The sequence below is a fragment of the Lithobates pipiens genome, unplaced genomic scaffold (assembly GCF_037356315.1).
Source record: "Lithobates pipiens isolate NorthernLeopardFrog02 unplaced genomic scaffold, aLitPip1_a1.2 Scaffold_13, whole genome shotgun sequence".
Classification (NCBI taxonomy): Eukaryota; Metazoa; Chordata; class Amphibia; order Anura; family Ranidae; genus Lithobates; species Lithobates pipiens.
The window spans coordinates 234,749,941-234,764,496 of NW_027507718.1; the positions used below are offsets into that span (position 1 = coordinate 234,749,941).

The following is a 14,556-nucleotide window of genomic DNA, read 5'->3' on the forward strand; positions in this document are numbered from 1 at the left end:
ACTTTTGGTTGTTACCTAGGTACATGCTAGTTGATTTTAGTTTAATTAGATTTATTTAGCTGGAGCGCAACACCATTTCTTAATCACCATCACTTATTTTGGGGAGGGTTCGCACCCCTGCCGGTGTTTTGCTGCAACCACACTAGTTCTTAGGACACATAGGTAGGCGCGAGAATACCTTCACTTCCATTTCTGATATAAATCGAATTGAGATTCTGTGGCAAAACTTGAAAATTGCTGTTTACAGATGCTCTTTGTCCAATCTGACAGAGCTTGAGCCATTTTGCAAAGAAGAATGGGCAAAAATGTCACTCTCTAGATATGCAAAGAGATATGCAAAGCTGTTAGAGACATCCCCAAAAGACTTGCAGCTATAATTGCAGCGAAAGGTGGTTCTACAAAGTATTGACTGCATATAAGTATGGGGCTAAATACAAATGCACGCCACACTTTTAAGATATTTATTTGTAAAAAAAAAATCCACTTTGTGTTGGTCTATCACATAAAATTCCTATAAAATACATTTATGTTTTTGGTTGTAACATGACAAAATGTGGAAAATTGCAAGGGGTATGAATACTTTTTCAAGGCACTGTATAGAACCTGCTACAGCTCTCTTGCTTCTAAAAGTGCTGGCTGTGCAGCCATCAGGTTGATCTCATTCTCATTACTTAGTGAGGCATTGCCCTGAAGCAAGCATGCACTGTTGCATGCATGCTTGCTCCTACTTACTGACTAACTAAATAGCTAAGCCAGCAACAACAGGATAACCCGAAAGTTTGCATCTCAAAGTCTGACAGTGTCAGGTTCAAATGATCTTTCAGTTTAAATCATCGAAATACATTTCAGGTGCATCAAAAGAAAAGGTAAGCGTTAATTTGCTTTAGAAAGCAGCAAAGCTTTTGCTTCCTACTGTTTGCTCTACATCTGAGTCAGCATGGGTGTGTCAGACCTCTGCAATGAGACCACTGTTTGCATACAAGAGAGCAAGCGTCCTTCTCTACAGTATGGTGGCAAGAGGCAATCTTGACTGCTTAAGCTGTAGCTACTTTCTTAAAAAAAACACACAGCTCCAGTCTGATCTGCTGTACTATCCATGCAAGGTTAGTCCAGCGATCTCCCCCACTGAGCTGTTGCTTTCTGACAGGCCCCCCCCCCGTAAAAACTCTGATTAGTGCTGTCTGCCATTGGCTGAGAGTGCTGATCAGGATTTGGTCGGCTGCTGGTTTTTCAGCATGTAAGTCCAACAGAAGCCGGCTTTTATCAGGCTTTAAAAAAACATGATAATGGCAGCTCCCATACTGCTTTCCTCACATTAGGAAGATGTTTAGTCTACACCTAAGCTTTGTGTTTTTTGAGGGTTAATGATGAAAATTTAGGGAGGTAACAACTAGCAGGTCATGGGAAGTATATATAGCTAGACAAATAAGCGAGCTGGTTCAAAGCAGGGGAGAGATAAGGATATTTAGGTTGAACATAGTGATATATATTTTGTTTTCCTATTTAGACTCAACGGCCCAAGAGGTCTATACATTTTGTATGCACAGTCATTCCCTGTTGTTAGAAGGGGTCTTTCAGCAACACTGTCATGCTTATTTAAAAACTGTGCATCCAAGCTTATGCATGCAACACACCAGAGGCACCAGTTGCTTCAGCAAAATAAATGAAAGCCTTCTGCTATGTTAAGCTGAGATTTGTGCATATCCCAGATGGCACAGCTAGTACCCTATGGCACTGTTCCCAGTAAAAATATCCAAGGTTCTGTCTTTAAAATTAATGGAGATCAGGAAAAAGTTGAACACATAGACTGTGAATACTATAAATATTAAAATAAGCAATGGGAAAATAAAAGGGGTTTAAAAGTAAAAAAAAAATAACTAAGTATAGTCCCTCTGGTTTTAAGTTCAATGCAGAGTTCAGATCACTTGCAGAGCAAATCTAATCTGATGGTTGCATGAAACATTGGCCCTCAGAAAATGGGAATGGGAGCTCAGAGCTCTTAATTGCTCAAACTTTTTGTTGCTGCTGGAGAGGGTGTTGCAGATTCAAATTCCACCCAGTCAAAGAGTCTGTTTTGAAAAGTATTTTAATATGCTTAACAGACATCTACATCTATATTTCCATTTGAAAAGGTTTCACCATGCAACTACCAGCATATTGTTTAGCAGAGTAAAATGTATATTTGTTAGACACCAAATATGTTAATGTGTTTGATATCTAACTAATTGGTATCTTTTTATACTGTACATTAGTGTAACCATTTTTTATAAAGGTAACTCTATTTCTAGAAGATATATGGGGATTGTATGAAACTTAACTGTGCATTTCAGTCATAGGTCAGTAAAGAAACTAGTACAGTACTGCACCCAGAGTATTTATGACCTGCCCATTTATGATAGGGCTTCATTAGAAGATTTTTTGAAGGCCCACTAAGGGAGGTTCATGACATTTCTGCATTCATGACATTTCTGCATTCTGCATTCTGCATTTCTGCCTAGTAACCACTAACATCAGTGTAATTTTTAGCACAATGGTGGTAGGGCATATTATTCCTTGCCACACCTGCTAAGGGGTTTGTCCTTCCACTGACGAGAAATGTCAGTACCACTGCACTCTGTGTGCTATGATGTACATTGCATAGTTATGACTGCTAAACTCTATAAACTGTTTAGAATTTTACATAGACCTGTCACATAGTGCAGACTAAAATGTCTCACCAGTTGCTTATTGTAATAACGGGATGCAGTGGATGCATGGACACAGCCAGTCACCCCAATTTGATAAGTGAGAAACACCCAATGCACACCGTCTGCGTTTAGGATTGCTTACCCTCCCCTGCATGATTGTCAAATTGGGACAAGTGGCTGTGTCCATAGAGCTGCAGTAGACACAAATCGGTTGCCTCTATGGTGCACCTGAAGCCGCATAAACAAGGCACTCATTCACAGGCTAAGGGTGTCCATTCAAAAGGGATATTAAAGGGATATTAAAATGAGCTTTTGTCATATTTCAAGTTTTCACTAAAAAATGTGCTCAGTCTTAAAATGTGGTATATTTAGGTAGTAAAAACAGTATGGGGGAGGTTGGCAACCCTGACACCAGGGATCGAGAACTAAAATTGTAAGACAGTGTCAGGCTACCTGGGTGAGCCCTGACTAGAGCCTGGGTGAAATGATTGCCAAAAACATTCACTGCACCAGTGGTTCAAGGGTATCTATTCCAAGGTCAGTGGTTCAATAGTATCCATAAAGTGTTATGGGAAATCCTGATCATTTGGATATGTGTGTGTGTGTATTATAGCCTTTTCAGGTGGATATTTATTGCAAAACATTGTTAGGGTTCAACTGGAAATGGGGAAATTATAGAGGATGGTAATATCTTGTGCTCCAAAAAAAGTGCTAGAACTCCACTAAATGCTGTTAATGCATTCAGTGGCAACCTAGAATAAGCCTATTAGAATTTTGGGAAGCTATGACAATTTTTGTGAAAATGTACAGCTAATGGTATTCCAAATGCAACTGCCATGTTAGTGTTCCTGAGCCTTATGAGGGAGGGTGAAGTCAAGGTTTGAATAGCAATTTGCTTTAGCAACTAACTTTTAAAGTATGTAAAAACTGCAATATGCACTTGAACTGTCCGGGTTTTTTTTTTTTTTTTTTTTTTTTTTAGAATATATAGAATAATAGAGTTTTCTTTCATGTAACCTTCATCATTTGCAGGATCTTTTATTCTAACAGTATATAAATCTGTCATTTTATCTAAGACAACTACACACATATTAACAGGTTCAGGTGCATATCTGGGCATCATCTTCTATGAAAAATGTTCCTCCAGGACAGCATGTTCATTGTATTGTATACAATATATGTCAAGAGTCTACATTTTTTCTTACTGTATATATTAGGGGGCTGTGCTAGTGTTATACAATAAATTGGTATGTTCCTACGTTCTTTAAAGCCTCTTAATTTGGTTGCTTACTTAATGCACATGGGCTTTCAGAAATATACATTAGGTAGACTTAGCTAGACTTAGACTTAGCTAAGACTTAGCTAACAAAAGACTCACAACTGCACTTAAATGTATTTCCACCTTTGCAGTGAAATTTGAGAAACCCCCACTGTTCATTATATTTGTTGTGTGTACCTATTCGCAGATCAAAAAATATGTTTTTTAACAATGTTTTACCTTTTTAGTTCTCTCTTTGAAGGAGGATTATAAATATGACTTCTACTGAGTTTGATAACTTGCAATGTGCAATTAGGGGACAAATTGAGGGATTTTTTTTAAGTGCACTAAGCTACAATATCCACCATATGAATGTCCTCCATTAACAGATCACACTTTATTCATAGAAGCTGTAGTACAGCTTCTATGAATGGATGAGGTGGGAGTAAGGGGTGGACTTAGTCAGGCACTCTTAATAAGTGCCGGTCACAGTTCGAAGGATGAAGATTTCAAGGAATCCTGGAGCCTTCATTTTGAATAAACTTCTACTTTAACATTATATAGAATGGGAAAACTAAAAGCACACATTAATGCATAATTACATTTATTTTTTTAAATGCAAGTACTTTAACCACTTCAATACAGGGCACTTTCGCCCCCTTCCTTCCCAGCCCAATTTTCAGCTTTCAGCGCTCTAGCGCTTTCAGTGACAATTGCGCGGTCATGCTACACTGTACCCAAATGAAATTTTTATCATTTTGTTCGCACAAATAGAGCTTTATTTTGGTGGTATTTATTCACGACTCCGTTTTTTATTTTTTGCGATATAAGCGCAAAAAAGCGGAAATTTGGAAAAAAAAACAATATTTTCTTTTTTCTACTTCAATAAAAATCCAATAAAATCAAATTTTGTCATAAATTTAAGCCAAAATGTATTCTGCTACATGTTTTTGGTAAAAAAAAATCCGTTAAGTGTATAATAATTGGTTTGTGTGATCACGGACATATGTACGCAAATGATCATGTACATATGTGTGCAGGTGATCACGTACATATGTGTGCAGATAATCATTGGGACATGTGATTTTAGTGGGACATATGTGGGGGACATGTTTTTATTATTAGGGACATGTGTTTTTATTATTTGGGGACATGTATGTTTTGGGGACATGTGTGGGGACATTGTGTTTATACTGTGTGATGTGTTTACTGTGTGGTGTGTTTACTGTGTACACTAGACTGGTGATCAGTGAGTAAAAAGCTGTAAAAAGCAGCCCATACTCACTGATCAGCAGCCGGCTGCAGCGATCTGCTCTCCTCTCCACAGCGATGACTTCTGTGTGAGGAGAGGAGGAGCCGATTGCCTAGCAACCGGCTGTTTGTTTACATCACATGACGGCCGTGATTGGACACGGCCGTCATGTGATCAGGAGGGCCAATCACAGAGCCCTCCTGCCGATCTGAGATGCGCCGTGTCCGGGTGACACGGGCGCATCGGGATCGCGCCGCTGCGCGGGCGCGCGCGCGCGCGATCCCGCTACTCCTGAATGACGTTCCTGAACGTCATATCAGGAGTAGGCGGCTCCCACCCGGCCGTATATGTGCATTGGCCGGGTGGGAAGTGGTTAAGTACCTGAATTTGTTTGGATTATTGAAGTCAACACAGCGTTACTTTTTTCATTAAGCTAAGTGAACCATAAATTTGTTAGGTGAACAGTCTCTTCTACAGCAGTAGACCAACTCCCACTGACTAAGATTAAAAATGGCCATATTTTGGTGTCCTGAAACCAGATACATCCATGCTTGTTTGAGGTCAATGATTTGCCAAGCAGTGAAAAAAGAATAAAGATGAAAGTCCTTGTGAACGCATCCTACAAAACAGGTTAACAGTGGTGGCTCCCGTGTTTCTAGCCTGACATATCTTTTAAGTAATAAGATTTTAGAACATCAAGGGTCAAGGGTGTCTGAGCCAGACTGAAATCACATGGTTGTTTTGCTTGTTTGATGCGTTTTAAATGATTTTGAGTTATGCAAGGAGTGAAGTTGAAGTCATACAAATTATTTTGAGGTACAATCCATTTTACTATGGCCAATAATTTGTTAAATGTGTTTTTTTTTATTGCTTCACTTTAGCTACCTGTATATACATATAAACATATAAATACAATGTTGTACATACATGGCTTATTTTGTATTTTAACTGGGTGAATGGAAATGGATCTACTACCGTTGGACCATTGAATAGTTTAAAACTCAGGATGTAATTAGACAGCTTACCAGAAAGAAAAATATTTAGCTGTTTAACCAAGCTGCCAAAACAGATAAGAGTTTTTTTGCCAAATATCATATCATGTTGCCCAGCAGCTTCCCTTCTAGCCAGTAACTATGATGACATCTGGCAACTGTCTAGCGATAAGCACACAACAAAACAGAAGTGACAGCAAATATACCGGAAAATACAGATGACATTGATCAGCCTCTAATCACCTTCCTATCCTATCCTATAAACCTTTGGAGCTCAACCTGTGGCCCGGGGGACATAGGAAGCCCTATGGCACTAATTGTGCAGCCTATAAGGCCCCTGTCTTGTTTTCCTTACTTAGATGCTCTCTCAAGCCAATGAAGAAAACTGTTCTTTAGACTGGCTGCCTGACTGATTTGGTTCATTTTATTAACACTATTTTAAATTTTTTTTGCGATGTCCATCCCCTTATCATTTAATGTTTTTTTTTTTATCCCTCTGAACCTTTATAATTGATCTTGCTACAAGAAATATCACTGCTAGCACAAATATTTTTTAAGGGGCTGTAGGGAGCACAAAATCAGAAGCACGATCTTGGAAAGGAGCTATAAAACCAATGATCTCTAGCTGTACATGTAATCTGTCTCCAGCCTTGATTGTTTCCTGAAGCATATTCCCTGTTTCCACCAACTTCTAGTGTGCTTGCAGTTTCTGACCATCTCCCGCAGCTTGTCTGTGGTTTCCAACCATCTCTTGTAGCATGCTCATAATCTTTGACCATCTCCTGCAGCTTGTCTGCGGGTTTCTACTGTAACCATTTCTTTTAAGGCCATACACACATTCAGAAAATTGGACAAAAAATACAGATTTAGAATCGATTGTACAATATTCTGATGGTTAGTACACAGCTTTCGTGAGCCATTCACGACAGTTCATTCGATATTATTTGAAGGGACAAACACATTTTTTCATTTAATCAGTACAGCCTGCATCCGAAAATACAATACAAATACATGACATCACTTCTGAATTTATATTCTGTCATGTGAGAATTTTCGTATCTTTAGTAACCTCTTCATTTTTAAGATGGAGACTAGCATGCAAAAAAACAAAATGGATAGTCATTTGTCCGATAATATCATTGTGTGTACGAGGCATTAGCATGCTCATAATCTTTGACCATCTCCTGTAGCTTGTCTGCAGTTCCTAACCATCTCTTGTAGCATACTCATAATCTGTGACCATTTCCTGTTGCATGAAGTCTCTAAAAGCTTTCTACAGTGAAATCCTCTGAATATTATGTGCAGCACTTTGGAAAAGTTAGGCCCTGGACTGAAGGCCCCCTTTTATCAAGTAAGTTGAGCACTGCTATAGATGCTATGATGACTATGGTTACTCTGGAGAGGCAAATGGAAATGTCTCATAAGTTAAAAAACATACAACAAGAAAAAATTAAAGAGGAAGTAAACCCTTCCAAACAACTTGGACCTATAGGTAAGCCTAGATTAAGGCTTACCTGTAGGTCCAAGCAATATCTCCTAAACCTATATGGTTTAGGAGATATTTGCCCGAAAATGGGCACCGCTGTCTACGGCGCATGCGCCGTAGACAGCGGCGCGCAGGCGCACTAAATGCGGCAAATCCAAGAATGGATTTGCCTAATTTGTCGACTCCCGTGCGCATGCGCGGGAGTGACGTCATCGCGGCTTCGCCGTATGGCAGCGGCGGAGCTGCGAGGCGCGACTCCCGTGCGCATGCGCGGGAGTGACGTCATCGCAGCTGCGCCGCTGTGATTCATCGGAGCTGCGAGACGCCACCAGCAACATGGATGCGGCGGACTACAGGGGACAGCGGCGACTTCGCTGGCTCCTGTGTCAGGTAAGTGACACATAATGAGCTACTATGCGATGCATAGTAGTCCATTATGCTTTACCTTTGCAGGGAAAAAAAGAGGAAGTAAACCCATCAGGGTTTACTTCCTCTTTAAGTAGGTCAGCACAGTCATAGCAAAGAAAATACAGAATGGCAGTATACATACAAAATATTAGCTTATAAGGGTCTTCTCACCTGGTCTTGAGTCTTAGTTTAGGTCCATCTGGACATGCTGCTGGGTTGATGGATTGCTTCCCTGGTGCCGTTTCAAAGCTGTTGAATGTCTGTTCATAATATTTAGCCTTCTCAATAAATATGCTTTTAAAAACAAAAACAAGACAAAAAAATAAAAAAACATTAAACCTTGTCAGTTTAGTAAACAGATTGTGGTGTATTTAATAAAACAGCAAAGAGTAATTACGGTACATTAAGCAAAGTGCAATATTCAAAAGCAATCAATAAGGCCCCTTTCACACTGGGGCAGTTTTCAGGCGCTACAGCGCTAAAAATAGCGCCTCTGTAGCGCCTGAAAAAACCGTCCCCTTTCACTCTAGTGTGAAAGCCTGAGGGCTTTCACACTGGAGCGGTGCGCAGGCAAGACGGTAAAAAAAGTACTGCTAGCTGCATCTTTGGAGCGGTGAAGGAGCGGTGTATTCACCGCTCCTAAACCGCTCCTACCCATTGAAATCAATGGGACAGCGCGGCCCATACCACCGGCAAAGCGCCGCTGCAGCGGCGCTTTGCGGGCAGTTTAAACCCTTTTTTGCCCGCTAGCGGGGGTTAAAACCACCCCGCTAGCACCTGCAGACCGCCGCTAAAATGACAGTAAATCACCGCTAGAAATAGCAGCGCTTTACCGCCAACGGCCGCACTGCCCCAGTGTGAAAGCGGCCTTAGCAAAGCAATAAAATGTGATTACCATTATTGAGGATATAAACACTCTATATAGTAATCTTTGCCTTAAAAACAATTATATATTTATGCCGAATTGCCCAATTCTGTGCCAAAATTATTAGGGGAGGAGGGCATAAAGTAAAACTTCCCCTAGGGTGAAGTTCCACATTAACACAGGTGGTAAAGAGGTGACATACCACCTACTGGTCACCTATCAATGGTTTGAAGCATTCTGAGCATGACTCGCTTTATAGAGGAGCATCAGTGCTTGCCGCTATTGTAAATGAGCCATTAAATGAGCCATTAAAGCTAGATTCCAGCCTTTTTTTTTCAGTCTTGCACAGTTGTACAGACTCCTCATCTGTACTAAAAATGCTCCCTCTGATTTCACTGCACACTATGAGCTTTTTGCAGTGTGTATTAGTAACTGCTGCAAGTCACATACAGCCCTTCTCATTTCCTGGCTGGTGGACATCCACCATCATCTAGTTCTTTCCTCCACAGACTTCCTGCCCTGATTCATCCCTGTCATTCATTGGATTTCAGTTCCTTCATTTATAGAAGCTCAGCATCACATGTACAGTAGGTGATGCTTGGAGTGGTCTGCATGCAAATGTCTAGGAATGCCCACTTTTCCAGACTGATATTCACCCATCAAGGTATTTTGATATGTGCATAACTCCTCCCAAGAGCCTACCCATTTGGTTGTATCAGGGTTAAGGGCTCTTGAGAGCAATACTGAGACAGGGTGCTATGTTATTATTGGGTAACTATGTATAGCACCTTGTTGGCCCCTCCCACCAGCCATGATCTGCCAGCATTGCACAGAAAAGCAGACACATTGGGGGTTATTTACTAAAGGAAAATCCACTTTGCACTGAAAGTGCACATGGAAGTAAAGCCGCTGTAGATCCGAGGGGGACATACAAGCAAAATAAAAAACATAATTTTAGCTTGCACATATTTGGATGATAAAATTAGCAGAGCTTCCCCTCATTTCAGATCTACCCCATAGAATGAGAATGCCTTTACTTCCAAGTGTACTTTTAGTGCACTTTCAAGTGCACTTGCGTGCAACGTGGAGTTGCTGTTCGTAAATAACCCTCATAGTGATGATATCACCAGGTCTAAAATAAGGAATGTGCTGAAAATGTAAAAAAGTTTTATGTAAAAATTACATTAGAATTTTGATGGGGGTAGGGGAGTGAGGAACAAGGTGAAGCAAAATGTAAGCAGAATAAATTTCAGCTTTAATTATTTTTAATGAATACACACCTGTATTGGTATTTTTTTTTAAATAACTGCCTGACTTTAATATTATTGCTTATTAGTTAACAAACCCTTCTATGAGCTCAGGTTGCATATTTGAAAAGATTTACATTCCATACATGACAGGAATAAAGTCATTTAAATCTCATGCAGGTGTCTAAAATACATTTTGACTTAAATGGGCAGCAGAACAACATTTTTTAGTTTAAAATTAGAAGAATGCAATTGATCTGTTAACAAGTTGTGTATTTTCGACCTGCAACATCGGCTTTCGTTTACTCTGAAACATAATTCACATATCTGTTATTATACCAAGCCTGATATTGCATGAACAGAAACACAGTCATTTAGCTGATACATTTAAAAGGAGAGCAAATCCTAGGTATAATATTAACATTCAAAGATATTGGCAGTCACTTGGCAATTATTTATTTGAATAGCCATTTATGCATTGGCTGAGCAATCAATATTCAAAAACTTTGCCATTTCTCATTTGGAAATATAATTAGTTTGAATATAAATATGAGGTTCAGCTATAAAGTGGCCTTATGTACTTTACCTCTGATTAACCCAAAAATACTTTACACACAAAGTTGCATTTAAATTAATAAATGGGGAAAAGGGTGGGGGGAGAAGAGGCTGGTCATGTGATATGTCAAATACACACGACCGGACTTTCCGGCAGACTAGGTCCATCGGACAATCCGATCGTGTGTAGTCCGACCGCTTTTAAAAAAGAAAATCAGATGGATCTAGAAATAGAACATGTTTCAAATCTATCCGACTAAAGTCCAACAGACTAAAAATCTGGAAAAACGTTTGTCTGTGTGCTAGTCCGACAGACAAAATATGACACAAGGGCAGCTATTGGCTACTGGCTATTGAACTTCCTTGTTTAGTCCCATTTACGTCATCACGTTTAAACGAACGGACTTTCCAAAGGACTTAGTCCAGTCGTGTGTGGCCAAGTCCGCTCATTCAGAAAGTCCATCGGACTTCTGCCGAAAGCCCGCCGGGAAGACCAGCGAACATAGTCCATCGAAAAGTCGGGTGTATACGCGGCATAAGTCATAGGGCCAGCTACTATTCCAATCACTGTAGTGTTATGCAAACAGCACTACATGGGATAGTTACTGCTGGCTCCACATTCCACACTGGCTTGCATTTTATGAATGACTCATAAAATGTTGGTGCAGTATGGTGTTATAATGCAGTTTCCAGCAGAAAGCACACAGCAGCATCTGATATTCCTTATAAATAGGTCTTAAATACTGTAAATATGCAGATGTGCAGATCATTCTACCGGATTTTCAAATGACAACATACGTAGATGATTTTGTTGTATTAAGATTGGTTTTCTACTTGAGGGCTTAATCGTAGAGGCCTGGAGAGTGATGTCTACTGGAGCCTGACAAGCCGATTCTGTCTGTCCTGCACCAGTCTTTTCACATGTTGATTCGATTGACACAGGTTTGGAGTGGCATTTGGGCAGTACTTTCATTGTTTTGGGCCACAGATACAATGTAAAATAGATTATACAAATGAGATGGAAAAATATATAATAAGTTCGCTAGCCAATTAGTCCAATGCAGGAAAAGCCTCGTTCCACGCAAAACTTTATTACATTTTTTAAAAGATTAGATAAGTGTTAGAATCACTATCAGGTTCTGTCCATTACAGACAAGAAGTAAATTGAATTCTCCCAGACATTTACAGTATTAAAAACCAGACATAGGTTCTAATTATTTTCTTACTCGCCTCTTGAGAGATACAGGAACCTTTTCATCTTTACGTTATACTGCTGCCTACAGAAGGATTGGACACTGACAAACAGAAAACTGTAGACCAGCCCAGTAAAACCCCTCCGACTGCCAGCATCCCTTTGTTTTTATGCTAGTGTTCTAGGTGGGAATATCTTCTCTTTATCTCTGTTGTATGACAGACTAATATTGGCTTGGTAGCTCTGGAATTAGGGAAATCCTTTTTCCCCACATGTTAGAAGATCCTTAATATGGATGCCTGCCTCGAGTCCTGTCACCCTAACAGCGACAAAAGAGGTGGATCAGATTCTGTCCTGGGTAGAACTTCACCATTTCAGCCTTCTCCACCATGTACATCCCAGGCTTAGACACTTGACAGCCAGATGTTGTCAGCTAATAACATCTGGACTCAAGGGAGTGGCCCCTAGACCCCTAGGTGTTCAAGAACCTTTGTTACAGGTAGGGGATGTTGAATTAGGACCTCATGGACTTTGGGATCTACAACAAACTTTTCAGGGTTGTCTCCAAGTACAAGGATCCTTCAGCACAAGCAGTGGTTGCTTGGTGGGATCAGTACTCCCTGATCTATGCTTTTTGTCCCCTGAATATCGGTCCTGCAGTTGGGTCTCGACCAGTGTTTGGCTTTTAGCACAATCAAGAGCCAGGTTTCTGCCCTTTTCATCTTCTTTCAGAGACGGTTGGAGTTCTCATTATTGGTTTAAACCTTTGTACAGGACGTTTCAGATGTAGCTTCCCCTAATTATTCCCCTGTAACTCTGTGGATCTGAATCTGGTTCTCTCTGCACTTCAGAAACTACCATTAAACCCATTAGAGATATAATTCTCTCTCTCTCTCTAGAGATATACCTCTCTATGCACAAGGTGATATTCCTTGTAGCCATCGCCTCTGCAATGCAAGGTGTAAAATGGTGGCCTTTTCCTGCAAGGAATCCTTTTGGGTTTTGCATAGGGACAAGGCGGCATTGTGGTCCAGATAATCTTTATGGATGAGGTACTTTCTGCCTTTTACCTCAACTAGGACATTGTTCTTCTGTTTGCTGAACCTCAGCCAGGGCCCTTCCCTCCGAGTCTGGCGGTGGAATTCCAGGGCTTGGTCACAGGTATGACCTTTGTGAGCCCTGTAGTTCCACCACTGGTATCAGTAGTTTTTTTTTATTATTATTTTTTATTTTTAGGTGCCCCATTGTGGGACTGTCCCTAGGCAGGGTGAGGTCCCCGTCCCCAGAAGAGATGAGGTTCTTTTCTCCAGGGCAGATGAAGTTACTGCCCCCAGGTGAGAAGGGGTCCCGGTCCCCAGGGGAGGTGGGGGTCCCTGTCCCCACGTAAGAAGGGGTCCCTGTCCCCAGGGGGAGATGGAGGGGGTATGTAATGGTGTGTGGGGGATGGGGTCCTCTCACTCACCATGACCAAGCTGTAGGCCGCGCACTCATCCATGTTGGCCTGGGCTCCATCCAGTGGGCTGGATGGGCAATCAGAATATCTCCCAGAAAGACCTTTCATCATCTGTGTATGACGGGGGAGGAGGGGGGCTGTCAGACAAGCCTGCAGCGTCCTCCGGGGAGCCGACTCTCATAGGGCTGCACTGCATCTGTGTGCTTAAAGTTTGTTTACCCAGGAGAAGTATGCAGTGCAGTGTGGGCTGGACTCGGGGGGGGGAGGGAGGCGGGACTCTGGCCGGGGAGAACAGACATCGGACTGAGCGGCAATGCATGGAGCAGGAGAGGGGTATTCTGAGGAGCCGGCTGAGGACACAGGTCATGCGGGGCATGCACAACTAAAGAGCAGCCAGTGCGATAGTCGAGCATGGAGCTCTGCTAGTCACTCTCCACCTCCAGCCACCCGTGTGCATGGTGCACTGGTACCCCTAGCTGCCTATGCTGCTGCTGGCCATATGTAGAGGGGGCTGCTTGGGCCCCCTGCATCACAGGGCCTGGTTGCGGTCGCGACTGCTGCACCCCCTATAGTTACGCCCCTGCATCCGGCTTCAGGAAGACTGATACCCATTTTGTAATCCCAGATAGACCCCATAAGAGGTTCTTGCTTCTGGCTCCACCATCTCTAAGTAGCTTAGGTAGACAATTATGCAAGCTTATTGTCTCAAGGTTTGGGTTCCACCCTTTCTATGAAGGCACAGTTCAATAGATTAATGAGCACTTCTTGAGCTTTTTAGCATCAAGCAACTCTTTCCTAGATTTACAAGGCTGGCCTTAGTTTTCTGTTAATGTGTTCTCTGTTCTACCAGCTGAATGTTGTGGCGACATCTGATGCCAGCTAAAGACCTTCAGGTGGCTTTTAAATTGTAGACAGTGCCTAGTTATCCGTTGTTTTCTTGGGCCTGTTAGCATTTGTTTGCTGTGTTTTCCACTCCTCAGCTAGACTGCTTTGAGGAGTTCTGAATGTGAAAGGCGTTCTGTGTCCCTCAGTGGATAAGAAAGATAACAGAATTTTGGTACTCAAAGTCACAAGCCCCATCCCCTGTGTTTATGATCATGCTCTTGGTACAGCTTTGCTAAAACACTGAGGCATGCTGGTAGTAGGAATGTTTATTCTGAA

General features: G+C 41.5%; 1 protein-coding gene across 4 annotated transcripts in view; it reads right to left on the reverse strand.

The window, feature by feature from the left end:
* The window catches only part of SHROOM3 (shroom family member 3), a 530,439-nt gene that overhangs the window by 93,812 nt on the left and 422,071 nt on the right, over positions 1–14,556 (reverse strand). For all 4 annotated transcript variants that reach the window (XM_077476349.1, XM_077476350.1, XM_077476351.1 and 1 more), the window contains one exon: positions 8,255–8,377. In XM_077476349.1, the coding sequence (XP_077332475.1) occupies positions 8,255–8,377 (123 nt within the window). The remainder of the gene's footprint in view (positions 1–8,254; positions 8,378–14,556) is intronic.